The following is a 16,405-nucleotide window of genomic DNA, read 5'->3' on the forward strand; positions in this document are numbered from 1 at the left end:
TCATCTCTCTACTGTTTTATAGGATTAACTAAATGCATATGAGATGCAAAAAAAGACAGAATGGTGAATGGGATGCCTGACTCCTGTATTCATTTTAACCCAGAGTTTTTCTTCTAAGTTGTGCAGACAACTTAAAGGAAAGACTTGTGGTGACAATTCTGAGTCTCTGCCAGGGCCTTCTTGGAGGTAAAAAGGAATATAGAGGAAATGTTTATATGCAGTGTAACAGAAAAAAAAAAGCAGAAATCTTAAACCTTTCTGGGTGCAGATGAGGATACTTCATGTCTGGGCTGTGTAAGAACAGGATAGGTTGTTTTAAGTGCATGTTTCCCTGGAAAGATTTTTTTCACTGGAAGTGTAAAGTGGAACAGTTGACAGCATCCTAGCTCTGTGTGAAGGAGTAGCTGCAGTCAGAAAAATGGTACTTGAAGCTCTTTTTCCTTTTTGTCAGCTTCCTATTCAGCTATACCTATTGGCAAGTCATCAGTCTTCTTTAAAATTTGTTTTCGTTTCATGTTTTTCTTTACCCCACACAGCCAGCTCTGCCAAAACCCATCCTACCATCTTGCCCACTCTTATCCCTCTATTCCCTCAGTATGTGGTTGCATTTTTTATGTTTGTTTGTTTGTTTGATTTGGGATTTTTTGCATTGAACTAAGCTACTTTGCAAGCTCTACATTTCTTCCCAGGCAGTTTGATTCCCTACATATATTTTGATAGCTGTATTCAGACCATGAATTATGAAGGAGTGTGCTGGAGTTTAGCTCAGATGAGGTGGTGAAACTGTAGTGGGGTGCTGGACACATTGCATGTATTGGAGAATCCTCAGCATCTCATATTCAGACCTAACCCCTCCTGCCAGCCTATTCCTTTCTCCTTGATTTAATTTTTCCTGACCAAACTATTGTAAATAATGAGGTACAAAGCAGACAAAGTCAGCTTTGTCTTCCATTCCTGTCTAGCTCCACGGTGGGGGCATATTGTTTCCATTCATTGAGTTAGCAAGTCCAGTTAAAAACTGAAGAGAATAATTTCTGGTGTTACTCAACTCTCTTGAAATACAATTGGATTTTAGGAAGATAAATTCTGAAGAGCAGTTATAACTAGAGAAAAAACCCTAGAAAACATGTTAAAAACTGACTGGAATATATAATATGTTGATTCATGCTTTTTTTGACCATTTCACACTCAGTCTGTTATGTGCTGATGTCACGTTAAAAGATTGCAGCTTTACTGCAAAATGAAGGAAAGACTCCATACTGAAGCAAGCTCTTGGGTTTTCACATGAACTTGTGGGTAAAGCAGCAAAAGTTTAAGAAATTGATCCAGGTTTTATATTAAGACCAGTAAGTATGTTGGAGTGAGGAAATGTTCATGATATTCAGATGAGATGGCAGATCTTTCTCCTATTTAGAGTTTTACTCGCTTCTCCCTCAAGTGAAACAATGACATGCTACAGGCATCTTATTTGAGTTTTGTCTTAAAACATGTTTTTTAAAGATCCCAGTAAGAACATGCTGTGAGACTAATGGAGGTACCCTATTTTGTTTTTTTTGGTTGGTTGGTTGTTGGTTTTTTGGGATTTTTTTATGCTCGCTTTGTTCTTGTTTTAAAGTATTGGCAATTTGATTTCATCTCTATGTATTTGAATTTGTAGCGCAGGAGTAAAAGGTGCTTCTGCAAAAATATGTCAATGTCCTATACTGAAAAAAACCTCCAAAGTACAAAATATTACTGCAAAAGGACATGTTTAAAAAGGTAGTGATAATGTTAGTGGAAGGAAATGAGCTTTTTTAAACACAGTACCACCTGTCTCTATCTTGAAAGCCCATTTATAGTCGTAGTAAACTATGTTATGGCTTGGTTGTAGTGCTGTGCCTTATGTTGGTGGTGTTGTTGCAGGTTCCAGTTGTGAGCAGTGCAGAGAAGGAGCACATATTCAGGTGCAGTAATATCTCCCAACTTAGAAACTACTAAAATCATGCGAGTTCCTCACGCTTTGTCAGTGTCCGACTGCATCGCAGCGTGTTGTGACCTCTCTGGTTGTGACTTGTCCTGGATGTTTGAACGGCGCTGTTACATCGTGAACTGCCAACACAAGGACAATTGTGAGCCTAAAAAAATTGAAACTGTGAAGTCCTACCTTGTCTTTGTGCTGAGGCCTCTCAGAGGCCAGCCTCACTGCTAGGGTTTTGGGCAAGTGATCCCAAGCATGGTCCACTCTGTGGACTCCAGAATGAGCCATCAGAGGAAGTGAGTAGCCTGAAGAAGCTGTCTCTGCTTGGAAAAGACCCCAGCCTTGAGGAGATACCTGAATACATTGAAGATTATAAAGAGTTGGAGCAGGACCCCTTTGAGTTGGGCATCAAGCACGAGCAGAAGGACAGTATGGATTATGCTGACTGGGGCCTGATGGTGGCAGGTGAAAATGGCTTCAACACTTCCACAGGTGATGATGGAGATAACCAGGAAGATTTTACTGAAAAGAAAGGGGAGGCTGGGAAGGTGGAAAAGCTTTCTGAATAAAAACAGCTCTGAACTGATTTCCATCAATGAACAGTCCACAGAGAGGTCATCCCTTCCGGAGATTACACCACTCCCTGCAACAACAGTTGAAAGGGAAGCAGCTGTTCCACTTGCACAACCTGAGGATGCTTTGCAAAAAGAGGTATGTTTTTCCCTCAGGAAGCAGCCAAAGTATGGTGAGGCTACTTGAAAATTATTTTAGTTTTCAAGTCTTCAAAAGTCTTAGGTTATTGCTTGGTAATATTACAACTCTCAAATGACTTAGTTATGTTACCATGTAAAAGAGGCTGAAGGGGATGGATTGTCTTTTTTCATCAGAAGATAAGAAATAAAGTTCCTTTTAGGGCACTGTGAGGTTTCCTTGAAAGTGTCCAAGTGAGTGAACCTGGACATCATATAATAGTGTTACAGTGGTCTTCACTTCTGACCCCTGGTGACTCAATGGAAGTAGGTAGAGCAGTACTAGTAGACCCTCTGGTATCCAAAGGCCAAGATGGTGGAACATAAATTCCTCCATCAATAAAATTGGGCCTTCTTCATGGATTTCATGCTACTAATGCACAGGGGTGGTTAGAGATGTAAGTGCTGAGTTAATATTTATAGTGCTTTTAAAACATGAGAGGGGCATGGAACTTAAGGAAGGATGATAGCAGTTTTGGACCATGATGTGCAGCAGGATAAAGTGGGTAAGGTGTGTCTGTTCTCAGAATCATTGAGTCTGATAATTAGAAAAATAAGTTAATTACTTAAAATCCAATATATTGTCAGTATAAGTAAGATTCACCTGTTGTCTGTTTAGTAAGGTGCAACCTGTTCTCTATTTATGTCAGCTAATTTGATCAGTTGAAACTAAAGGGACTGGTTTCTCAAGAACAGCGTGGGTTCAGCTGGAAAGTTTAAACAGGCTGTAAATTCAGCATTCCCTGGGCTTGACTCCCCTTGCCAGAGGAAAGAGGGAAATCGATCAGTGTTAGCTGACCTTGCTCTCAAGTTCCACAAGATTTTGTAACCAGCAAGTATCTCTTGCTGTAAAAATGGTAATTTATTGCTGTACTGTAGGGAAGAAAAATGCAAGCAAATAAGAAAGTTGCGTGAAATGTGTGACAACTGCAGTTCTAGGCGGGGATGACTTATGTGTGGAGAGCAGCAAGTCATAAGTAACAGATAAAGACTTCAGGTAATTGGAAGGAGCCTCCTGTTAACAGCCCTGGTCCTCATGGTGGATTTAAGACACCCCAATACCTACGAGGAGGGCAAGAGAGCGGGGCAAAAGCTGTGCAGAAGGTTTCTGAAGGATGCTGGTAACTTTAAGAAGTTGCTTTGAATTGCTTCCAAGGGTTGAGAAGGAGAGACTCCACTCACTGGACCTCACCCTTGCAGGAAACAAAGGATTAGTTAGGGATGCAGGCATGAGCTAGAAGCTCGTAAGAGGGGCAGGAATAAGTAAGGAGCAGGGTCACAGCATGGGCTGCAGCAGAGCAGTCTTGGCCTGTTGTGGGATCTGTTTGGAAGAATTGCAAGGGAGATTGCCCTGGAGTTCAGTGAGAGCCATGACAGCAGATTGCTTTTCAAGGACCACCTCCTGTAGAGTCAAGGTAGCCTTGTGACTTTTATGACTAAGTTAGTCTGGAGCGTGTTGACACAAGTGAGAAGAGATTAGAACTCATCTTAATGAGTGTGGAAGAACACTTGACAACAGAACGATGCTGTGGCAAGCTGAAAATTAGATACTGCTTCTGCAAGCAAAGTTGATGATGGGAGACTTATTTAAAAGCTCCTACCATGCACATCTCAAAATGGAGTATAATTAACATGGGAGTTTAGGTGAGAGAGTAGATATTGGTTGGTTTTTTCTTAGTATGCAAGAACTATGTATATATGTACATATGAAGAGTATGATACCAAAGTAGACTGTCCCTGCTAATAAAATTTAGAGTGACATTCTGTCATGCACTCGTGGTGCAGTTAGTTCTAATACAGGGCAATAGCTGAACTATTCTTACAAGATTTAAAATTAAGGACACTCACTGCTATATGAAACTCATCACCCATATTTCCTTCCATCTGCCAGGGGATACTTGCAAGCATCTTTTAGTTACTGCCTGTGAAGTGTGCTGGGAATCAAGCCACACCAAGAACCTCAGCAGCTCCATGCTCTACATACTTGTTCACTTTAAGTGTGCAGTAAGGTTTGGAACTTGTTCCATTGCATTTTTTCTGTCTAATGGAAGACCCATTAGTGAATATTTAGCCAATTGTCAGAGTCCCTGCTAACTGAACTGCTTATGCCATGTGCCTTAGAGTAGTCATAAACGTTGAGCTTACCTAAGCTATGTGTCAGAGCTGAGCAGTTTGTTCCCTAAGAGATCATATTAATACCATTTTATGAAAGTTGAGATTTCACATCCTGAAGCAGTGATAACTATATATGGCCAAGCCGACTTCGTAGATCTCTGCTTTGATTTTCCTACCCCAGACAGAATATAAAGATTTTGCTTACTCTTTAAACACTGTGTAGATGGGAGTTATTGTAAAGTGAAATTTAGAGAAACCTATTTCTCACCAGGACACAGAGGAGTCATTTTTTGTGTGAATCTTTATATATGCTAACATTATGCTAGCACAGCCGCTAAAATTCAGTAGAAAGGCTGAGGAATGAGCTTGCTGCTTCCAGTGCAGAAGGGATGAAACTCCAAACCTGGGTTGGTCTTTAGCCACAGCTGATAATGGTGCTGGAGAACTGATTAAGACAAGTGTAGTTAGAAGGTGGTTGGGACGTGCTCTGTGAGCAGAGCTGTAGAAAGCACGTTAATGGGATAACATCAAAAGCTGTTCATGACATGTATTGAGAAATGGCTCTAATGGCTCTCTATTAGTGTAAAGAAAGAACCTGGGAAGTGGAAGGCTTTCCGAAACTGCCAGAGCTTAAGCAACCTTTGTTCCTAGGTGAGAATCGTTTGAATTTGGACATGTGGGAGAAATGGAGATGATGAGTGGTTTTAGCAAATAGTTTTCGTGGCTTTCCCTAGAATCAGCTTCAGTCCAGACACATTTCCTCTCTCCTTCCTAGTCTCCACTCCCCTTCCTTTCACTGCACATTATGCTCGGTCACTTTGGTGAGGAAGCAGAGGTGGCACAGGAGGTTGAGGTCAGTGCGTGGCAGTCTCCTTTTTGCCACTTGTCCACTTCTTTCTCTTTTCTGCCACTGTTCTTTCTTTCATCAGCATTGGTGTGGCTTCTCTGTGGGCCTCATTTCCTTGGGAGGTGGCATGGAGTTCATGCTTCCTTGAGGGTGTCTCCAGCCCTGCACACAATAATGTTTGCTTCCAGATGTTTCCTCTCATGTCTCCTGTTGTGCATGCCCCCACATCCTCCTGTGTCCCCTGCCCACGGTGGCTATTGCTCTTTTTTTAAATAGGTTTGTTATAAGCGAAATAGCCCGAATTATTTTATATAAAGAAATTTATTAAGTCAATTTGGTTACAAAGAAATAAAAAGCCCACCACCAAAAATATGATTGTTTGTTGAAGATGTCGAGCCCCGGGACTCGGCACCTGGTGAGACAAGGTTGGACTAACGGTCTATCTGGCAGAACAGTCCATCTCTTGTTCACGAGAAACTGCTGCTGGATCTTAATTTTTATACAGTTTTTGTGCCCTCAGGCTAGATCCAGGATGTAAATCTCCTCAGTCGTCCCGATATGGTGTTATCTCTTGCATTGCATAGTTGTTACTGAAGTCTTTTCGTCTCTTCCCTCTGGCCCGACGGGGGTCCAGGTGGCGATGGGGGTCCAGGTGACGTGGGTGCCAGGTGGCTTGGGGTGTGGTAGTCAGATGATGATCGCTCCTTGTCTCGTTTCAAGGAAATGTTATTTCACCCTATTCCTTCAAGTGCAAATGAGGTCTACCACCTTGGTTCTGAACTTTGCTCTGTGCCTTCGAATGCAAATGAAGTCTCTCCCTGAGTTTGCAGTCTGAATTTTACAAAAGGGGTGCTTCATATAACTTTCAGCACTTTATATAAAATATCATTATAGGCATGAATTAATTCTCAGCCCTCCCTCATAACAGGTTTGAGAGTTTGTGGTGTTGGTGCGTGGTGGCTTTGTTCCATCCACTGCCCAACTGACTGGAACCACCAGGGTGGCCCCTGCAGCCAATCCTCTGCCACTAAGCCCTGCCAGGTATGCCTAACACAAATTTTCAGCTTGGCTTCAAGTTTTTTCTGGTTTGGGAACTTTACTTGTGACCCTAGTTAAATAGAAGCTGACTGTGATATATTCTGGTGATAGAATTTCCTTCTTATGTGTCTCTTCTCCAGCAAGCAGACATTTTGATCAAATCTCATATGGATTGTTTAGCACATACTTGTGTTTGCTTCTGAAAAAGGTTGGTTTTTGAAAACACCAAATTTTGTTATGAAGGAAATCTTTAATTTTTATGCTGGATTAAAAATGTTGAGAGGTCTCCAAATAACTTTTCCATTGGTATATAATCCAAACAACCTCTCAAACTGTGGTGGTTTTGTAGAGGTTATGAAAATATGAAGGTCTTAAAATCATACTTGCTTCTAGGTTTAATGAATTGGCCTGTTTATTGCACATTATACAATGTTTTCCTATCGTCCTCTCAATCTGCTACAGCAATTCTATATCTCTGTTCTTGGATCTGTGTTGACGCATTCCCTTCTGCAGTTTCCAGACAACGCTGTTTTGACAAGCCAGACAGAGCAAGGTGGCAAAAATGTGATTCCCTGATTCTCTCCCTTCACAGTAGTCAGCAAGATGTGGTGTCCGCAGGTGCTGTGTTCTTTGAACAAGGACCTGCACAGAGATTTTAAACTGAGAAACCAACCAAACACAGACCTCTGGAGTGGTGCCCTTGGAGCACCCTTGTCATAAATGCAGTCAGATGGAGGGAGTTTATGTGTGTGATTTGGGAGAGAGAACGTGGGGTTTGTCATTTAAGTGAGCCACCTGACTGTTGGGTTTACATCAGAGTTCAGTGGGATCTTTTGGACTGTTATTGAGCTGTCTCTGGCAGCTCAATAATATGAGTACATTCAGAAATCTGTACAAAGTATATGCTATCCAGCTGCCCAGAACAGAAATCTGCAGTGCTGTTCATCCTTGAAGTGAGATAACTGCAAAGAATTAATTTCTTTTTAAAATTTCTAGTTAACTGCTGATCTACTAAGCCAAGTGAGGTTTTTCAGGTCTTAGAGTCTAGCTGCTATGGTATGTTGATGCTGCAATGTTCTGAACATTTACTCATAGCTAAGGCCTGACTGAATTCTTGTGCTTATTGTATTTTCAGGGATAATGGTGCAGTCAAAATGCATAAATCTCTACCTAAGAAACCTTAAGATGGCTGGCAGACTCTATGTGATGGTGAGCCTTTTAGTATCTGATTGGCTTGCCTTCAGAATTCATATTTAAGGCTTAGAATGCAGTTGAATATATAGATGTTTATCTCTTGTTTTGGCTTTGTTTCAGTTTTGAGGGCTGCAGAAGCAGAATGGTTCTGTTTGGTCAAAAGTACATTTATTTGATCCATAGAGCATGTATAAAACCCTGAAAGATGTTTTGATATTTAGATTTACCTTTCTTTCTATTTTGACATATGTACTTAATGTTATATGATTGTTCTCATTTTCTGTTGGAATTCTCAAAAGAGATTTATACTCAAGTCAAACCCAGAAAACTGGAGGATCTGGGTCCTCACCATTGATGTGTTTGTACTGAGCAATAGTGGCTGTAAAAAAAGGGTAAAACCAAACAATCCAAAAGCCCCTACAGAACTGCCTGACAGTCTCACTCCCAGAAAGAATTCTTTCCTTTAATATTCACTTCCCAAGCTGGAATTTAGGTTAATCTTGCCCTCCACATTGGTTCCAGGAAATCTTTCAGTAATAGCTTCTCTCTGAGAACTTAATTTCTGCTATTGTCCCTCCCCAGTTGTCTGCTCTCTGCTAACATTTTTAGTTTGTCTTTTTGGCTGTGATGCCACTTCAGACATGACAGTGCCACAGGGCACCATTTTTGACTGCAGTGTCTTGCCTAGGCTTCCTGACTGAAGTGATGTTTGGTGCCACTGCAGAAGAGGCACTCTGGAAAGGTATATTTGAGGTGACTTTGTCTCCATCTGTCCTACAAATCATGATGGCTGCTTTTCAGCTGCTTGATTGGCAAAGGATGAGGAGAGAAGCCAGAGGAAGCCCAGGAAGGCAGACTTCCCTCAAATTCAGAAGGCAAAAGAACACTGGTTTGCCCAAGTGTGGGAAGAAGATCCTTTATAAAGATGGAGACCTATCTGAAGAAATGACCTTTTGTCAAGATACAAATCAGGATGGGCTTGAAGCTCTCCCTGTACATGATGCTGTCAAGGGTGAGATTCCTGAAGGCATTACTTTAGGGCAGCTGCAGTTCCTGATCCTGAAATCAGTGTCCAGCTGCTCAGAGAGTGCTGTCTGCTGACCACAAAGGTGCTTCTGTTGTCTGTGTTATGGGCTCACCCAAAAGTCCAGCTCTTGGTGTTTTCCTTGGCATCCTCAAGGGTGGGCAGCCACAATCCCTGACACTGCACAGAGATCTTTTCTCTGTGTCCATTGTTGAAGGTTGAGATGGAGTTGCAGATGATTTCTGTGCTCTCTGTTTTCTTGCAGGCTGGGAAGGAACAGTTCCTGGCATTGCTTTCACATTCCCAGCTGCACAGGGAGCTTTTTCTCCTGTCCAGAAGGCAGGGCTGCTCTTATTTCCTAGGGAGGATAACTGCTAAGGGAAAGTAGAGCACCTGAAATGCAAAGAGTTGATAGTAGGGACTGTTCAACCTTGAGCAGAGAGGGTTCAGGGGATTTTACAGATGCGTATAAATAACTCTGATGGGTGTGAAGAAGATGGAGCCAGGCTCTTCTCACAGCTGTTCAGTGGCAAGACAAGATACAACAGACACAACATGAAATACAAGGAACTTTATTTAAACACTAAACCCCGTATTTTTTCCTGTGAGGATGGCCAAACACTGGAGGCTTTCGAGAGAGGTGGATTCTCCATCCTTGGAGATACTCATAACCTGACTGAACTTGAGCAGTCTGCTGTAGCTGACCATGCTTTGGGGGCAGGGGCTGAACTGGGTGATCTCCAAGGGTCCCTTTCCACCTCAGCCTGTTTGTGATATAATGTACACATTATCAAGTTTGCCAACCTTCGTAATCCTATTCTTCAATTAATAGTCAATGTACAAATAATAGTATTTTGCTCTGCCTTCACATGCCAAACACAGTAGACGTAACTGGAAAAATGCTTTTCCCATATCATTAGATCAGAAATAAGTTTTAAGAATATTAAGGAAAACCTGCTGGCCCATGGAGGATGTAATGTGTTGTTGAAAGGCAAGATTAAGCCAGTGCTGAGTTATTTGTGCCACACTTGCCATGTTCTTTGCTGCAGTTCTGATTTCTAACAAGGAGAGGCAGTACTGCTTGATGCCTGAAGTAGACACATGTAGAATGTTTTATTACTGTTGAGGAGATAAAAAGGCATGAGCAATTTGTGTACTGAGCAGATCTAGTAAGAAGCAAGGACTGTGTTATGTTTGTGTATGGCACAAAGACAGTAATACCACACAGACTTTCTGACATTGGCTTTTAAAGATTTGTGACTATATTTAGACCTGTCATACTCATTTGTTTAATATTTTGATGACTGGTAGCCTTAGTTGTATTCCAGGTTACCTCATGACTGTTCTACATCTGAAACTTGGAAAATTATTAGCATTGTTACAAAGCTTGATAGGAAAAAAACCCAGTCCTTGGTTTATGGGTATTCTATACACGAATGAAATCTCCTAGTAACATAAATATCTAGGGTCATCCTACATGCTATTAAAAAAACAGCATACCTCTAAATCTAGAAATGTGAAAAATGTCTCACAAGAACTCTTTCCCTATAATTCTTTTTTTCAGGCTGCTTCACCTTCCTCTTCTTCAGATAAATCAGATTTCTCCCCAGGCATATCAGAGAAAACCCAGACTCCCACAGTGGCCCCAGAGAATGCAACTGAAGGTGGGATCATGCTGCTTCCCACTAATACTGCACCATCTGAGCTCATGCAGCAGTTCACACCACCTGCTACTGCTGCTAAAGCAGGTAATGTTTCAACATAGCTGGCAATCTGAGAGGTACCTGCAGGTTGGACAGAGGGTGGGCATGGCTTTTCTACTGTCAGGTTTCTAACCTGTTGTTAGAGTAAGAGCTCTTTCTTTATCCAAATGTTACATAATCCCACTTTAAACCTGTAGACCTACAGTAACACTTCAAACCCCAGACCCTGAAGTCACTTAATTCTGAGACAAAACCCTGACCAAGTCCACCATTAGTGGTAAATGACAACTCAAGTAAAAAGTGGAGATTAAGACCTGTTTTAAGTGTTTTTTCTCACTTGGTAAGCAATACCTGAGGTTTTCTGGGGTTTCAGAATAGTCTTTTCTAGTCATAGAAATTTTTGGTGTGACGCTTCAGAACATTGTTCTCTCTCAGAAACTCTGCAGTAGAAGCCTATCCATAGTTGCCAGATATGCAGCAACATAGGTGGGACCTCAGGAAGCTCAGCCCTTAACAGTGGAGAGCATAGCCTCCAAATCCTGGGAAAACAATTTTACTCTAATTTCAAAACTGTGGGGAAGCTTATCACACTTACAGCTGTAGAACAAATGCTTTTTATTTTAAAAGGTGGCTTTTAACCACCATGTCCTCTGTAGTGTTAAATTCTGTGTGTATGTTTGTGTATCTCCTTTCTCATGCTGACTTTCCTGCCTCCCTGAGCACACTGACAAAGAAGCAGAGAAGCACAGATGTGTGTTTTTCTGCACTCCTGATGTTCTGATGGGTGTGGAGGGCTAAGCCCTTCACTTCCTGGTAGAGAAAGTCTGCTTTGGGACATTCTTGACACCCTCCACCAAAATGCAACCTGCCAGCCAGGATAGGAATAGACGGTAAGAGGAAGAGATATGAGCTACAAGAGATTCCTCTCCAAGGCAATGGATCGTCATTAACACTGACTGTTGACTAGGCAGCTCTTCCTCCTCCTCCCATGAAGGAGGAGGTTGAAAGGTTGAACAGGGCCCAAAAATTAGTTTGGAAGAAGAAGCTGAAGGGAAGGAAGGTTGTGATGAATCTCATTGTAGGTACTGCTTCATACAAGGATTGCCTGAAGTTTGTGTGTTGTCAGCCAGACTATCTAGAAAGTCTCAATGGCAGTTCTTCCTTTTCTCTTCTGGCCATCACCCTCTTCTAGCCATTTTATTATCATCTCATGTGAAGGACCAAGTGCAAACCTTCATTTCACAAGTGTCTAGGGCAACTTCCATGGTCAATTGTGAAGCCTTGGGTGAATTTAAGTAGCAGTGACAGAAAGTGTGCTGTCAATGTCTTCACTTCATCCAATTTTAGACCCATCAGCTGCCACTGCTGAGTAGCTTCTTTGGCATCTTTTCTGAGCTTGTAAGTTGGACATTTAGACCCTAGTGAATGCTGCCTTTGGAGAACTTTTGTTCTGTGGTTTCCCAGTATTAAAAGTAAGATATTTAAAACAATTGAAATACAGGACGAAGCGAACTTTTGCTAAGTTTTGCTTTGATGTGTTTCTGCTGAGAGCTGTTTTTGTGTACTTTGACATTTTTTGAAAGAGAAAAGTTTTCACAGACAAAGACTTAATAGCAAGTGGCTTGAATGGGCAGTTCAGATAAGAAACAACCATTTGCCCTGCTACACAAGTGGATTTTTTTGTAAGGACCACAAGATGGGCATTAGAACCTGCCTTACAAGTGCCACATGGACATCGAAGTATGGTGAAAGAAAGTGTGATATAAAAGTTCTACTATGCTTTTTTGTCTTCTGTAACTGTGTTTTTAATTCCTGCACTTCCAGTTGCTGAGAAAAATACACAACTCTTTATGCAGAGCATTGTTACCTCTGATATAAATGAACAATGAGAATGCTTTTCTCTGAAACATAAGTAGGGAAAACGACACTTCATACCTGGAGAAGAAAAAAAACCTTTGTTTTGGTAAAAGATGAAGGAATCACAGTCATGATTAAATAGATCATTATTTTGTAATGCATTAAGGAGTTTTATTTTTTTTAATTATCACTGCCCATTCTCTGTAGAGTACTTGTCAAATCTTACTTAATACATTGCAAATATTTGAAGATACTAAATTTATATCAGTTCCATCTGTTACAACATTGTGTACTCTGTCTTATATGCAGTTAAAGAACTTACCGTGTCTGCTGGAGATAACATACAAGTGATGTTACCCAAAAATGAGGTTGAACTGAATGCCTTTGCTGTCCCACCACCATCCGCAGGTGAGTTCAATGCCTTGGTACACAAGGAGATGCACACACTACCAACTTGTAAATGCAGACAAGTTATGAGTTATGTGAACATCCATCACCTGTGATAAAACAATTTTTCTCATTTCTAATACTGCCTCTTTTGTGGCCTTAACTGCAGAGAGGATTTCCTCTGTTGGATTTTAAAGAGGAATTTTTTTAAAATGGCTTTTACTTTCAGAACCTGAACTCATTAGTGGTTCAATAGAAAGCCTGTAATTTCTACAAAAGAGATAATGTGGCCTAGTTTTCAGCATCTTGCTGTAAAACTCAAGGGAGGCAGGAAAGTAGGTTTTGAATGCAACATTTGCCCTAAAGCTGCCAGGTTCTAAATTGCAGGAGCAAGTAAAAGATGTTTCATAACTAGCTATGTAAAATATATTGGCTTCACATGGATCTGGTTTTTGTTAAGAGGTTGATTATTTGTGAAGTCCATTACATCCTTGCTGCAACACACTGGGAGTGTAACATGGTCATACTGCTTCATTTTACAGGCTTAAGCAGTAGCAGTCATGATTTCATACTGTAGCATTTGATCTGATGAGTGGTAAACTTGATTTCTTTGTTTTCTGGGCTTATCTTGAACACAAAACTGATTGTTCTTACACTGTGTTATTGCTCTTAGAAACAGCCTACACTTATGAGTGGAGCTTAATCAGTCACCCTCCTGACTATAGTGGGGAAATGGAGCACAGGCACAGCCAGACTTTGAAGCTCTCTCATGTAAGTGAGCTGTAAGCTCAGGCTCATTATGTTTGTGTGGTCCTTTCACAGAATTGTATGTAACCTCTGGGGAAGGGCACCTTGGTTCAAGGAGTTCAAATGCCTTCAAGTCATCTGAGTCTCTTCACTTGTTTGTGTCACCAAATTTATGCCAGTATCTTAGAGTGCTCTAATAATTTTCTAAGAGTAAAAAATTCCTCAGTGTTTGCATATTCCCCACTCCCAGGCAGTGACTAGTTGCCTTTTATGTGTGTGTTTATCAAAGTAGTTTGAGGATTCAGACATACAGATTTATTCTTTTGTGATACGATTGTCAGATTTTAGCATATTTCTTTTGTATAATTGAACATCTAACCCTGTTTGTTCTGTTTGTCTCAGTTATCAGTGGGACTTTATGCCTTCAAAGTGACAGTTTCTGGTGAAAATGCCTTTGGCGAAGGTTTTGTAAATGTCACGGTCAAACCAGGTAAATCAGTTGACTGATATGATTAATTTCTGTGACACAAGTACAGCATACTTATCAAACAGTCTCTCAGTTACTGTTTGTCAAGGACATCTGACAGCCAGTCGTGCTGATGTGTTTCATATCTTGGTGGTTTTAAGGAAGTAGAGCTAAGGGTCTTGCTCACTGTGTTTAAGTGCCCTCTGGTCTTTCCCCCTCCTCAGGCAAAGCCTGAGATATCATTCCCCCTTTCCTGGTCCTGTTCTCCAGCTGGAGACAGCAGTCACGTGCTGATCCAGCTCTATCTGCAGGTTACAGTGTGCAGCTCTGATCTGAATTACACCACCTGGAACACTGCTGTGTCAGCACACTGCTCATCGGTAACCTCTTCTTTGCCTTGTCCAAAAAGGACAGCAGATGCTGCAAAGCTGTGTGTCCTAGATTTAGTCACTGGGGACTTTTGATCTGTAGACTCAACATTAGTTTTGCCTAGGTTTTCACTAATATTTTTTCCTTCCCCTTTTTTTCTTTCCCCCCATCTTTCTCACAGCAGTCAGAATTAACCAGCCACCTGTTGCTGTTGCTTCACCCAAAGTGCAAGAAGTTTCCTTGCCTACGACTTCTACCTTCATTGATGGCAGTCGTATGTACTGGACCATCCTGTGCTTATATCCTGTATTTTTAATATACAGTCACAACATTATTGTTTGTCAGTTACATGTGGAATTTCTTCTTCCCACTCTTCTCAGAAGTTCCCTGAATAATGATTTAATTTGGGAATATGTGTCCAGTTATAAATTATTTTAATAAATTTTAAAAGATTATAAAACACAACCTTGCACTTGGAGATTGAGATGCAGTGCATCAGAGACTGCTGCATCCAGACAGCAGCTACTTTTACAGCTTCTTCCTGTCCTGCCCAGAGAGCATCTGTGCCAGTACAGCTGGAGCCATAGTAGAGAGCTGTCAGAAAGTCTGTGATGAGGTGTTGTAATTACATTCATAATTACTGGGTGCAGATAAGTCAGAATGTGCGAAGTCTGAGACCGATATATTTTTTTTTTAATTCATGTGTGTGAAGAATTGTTTAGATAAATCATACCAAAGCTAACCTGGCGTGACTCGGCAGTTCATGAGGCTTATTCAATCACACTTGTAGAGACAATTGTAGAAAACTAGATAGGGATGAGTGTATGAATGACTTAAGTGTTCATCCCAGCAATTGCTGCAAGAAACTGATATGTTTTTCTTTAATGAATGTAGAAAGCATAGATGATGTGAAGATAGTGAGTTACCACTGGGAGGAAATTAAAGGTCCCCTGCGAGAGCAGAAGGCATCTGCTGACACACCTGTCTTGCACTTGTCTAACCTTGTTCCTGGAAACTACACCTTCAGGTACCTGTATGATGATTTTCTTGGGGGCTTATCTGTGATATCAGCTAAATGTTTGGTTTTTTCTGTGCTCATGTGTCTCTCTCAAAAAAACCTTAATTTTTCTTCTATATACTGTTACTCTTCATTTTGCACAGTGGAGAAACATACAGAGCAGTTTTATTGAAAAATGCTTGCAGTGATCCTTTGTAACGCAAAATTACAGAAAAGAAGGTATTATAAATTAAATATGTCTCCACTTCCAGCAATAACAACTGTGACAGACTGTATTTTTTTCCCAGCTTAGAAGTTGGCTAGTGCCCTGAATGAAACTATGAGTCAGGCTGTGAAAGTCATCCTCTGAAGGGTGGCGGCAGACAGAATATTGGCAGACTGATGCTTGCAAGACATTGTTATGCACTGATTTTACTAGGAGTCATTCTGTTCTTTATAAAAGCATTTGCCTTGCTACTAGTTTCCTCCATTTATGCATTGCTGAAGCTGGGGATGGCCCAGACAGTGGAAGCAATGTTTGTGGTTCAAGGTGCTTTGGTAAAAATCAGTCCTTTTTCTGAACTGTTTAATTAAAGCCCAGTCTATACAGAGGCAGACTTCCCACTGGCCCAGCTTGGGTTCTCTGGCTGTCAGTGCTTGCCTATCAGTCAATATATTATGTACCAAAGTAGCATCAGCAGATTGTTGAAGCCAGCATACGTATTACATTACAGACATTAACTTGTGTGGTGCTCCACATAAGTTCTACCAACAGTTTTACAGCTTCTACTGTAATTCTGTATTTTTTACTGGAATTGTTCCATATTGGGCAGTAGCAGAAATGAGTGTTAAGTTTTTTTCATGTTAAAAACGACAGAGTCTTGCTTACAAGCTATGCTTCTAAGTGTGTTCCAAACCCTGGGAATTAAGAAGTCAGTCCCATCTCTGCACCTTT

General features: G+C 41.1%; 1 protein-coding gene across 1 annotated transcript in view; it reads left to right on the top strand.

Moving 5' to 3' along the window:
* Window positions 1-1,941: 1,941 nt before the first annotated feature.
* The window catches only part of KIAA0319 (KIAA0319 ortholog), a 31,449-nt gene continuing 16,985 nt past the window's right edge, over window positions 1,942-16,405 (top strand). The window contains 9 exon segments of the mRNA XM_066328939.1: window positions 1,942-2,222; window positions 2,225-2,511; window positions 2,513-2,668; window positions 10,489-10,672; window positions 12,794-12,892; window positions 13,545-13,642; window positions 14,021-14,108; window positions 14,635-14,727; window positions 15,348-15,480. Coding sequence (XP_066185036.1) covers window positions 1,982-2,222; window positions 2,225-2,511; window positions 2,513-2,668; window positions 10,489-10,672; window positions 12,794-12,892; window positions 13,545-13,642; window positions 14,021-14,108; window positions 14,635-14,727; window positions 15,348-15,480 — 1,379 coding nt within the window. The 5' untranslated portion in view covers window positions 1,942-1,981.

This window comes from Sylvia atricapilla, chromosome 1, assembly GCF_009819655.1.
Source record: "Sylvia atricapilla isolate bSylAtr1 chromosome 1, bSylAtr1.pri, whole genome shotgun sequence".
Taxonomy (NCBI): domain Eukaryota; kingdom Metazoa; phylum Chordata; class Aves; order Passeriformes; family Sylviidae; genus Sylvia; species Sylvia atricapilla.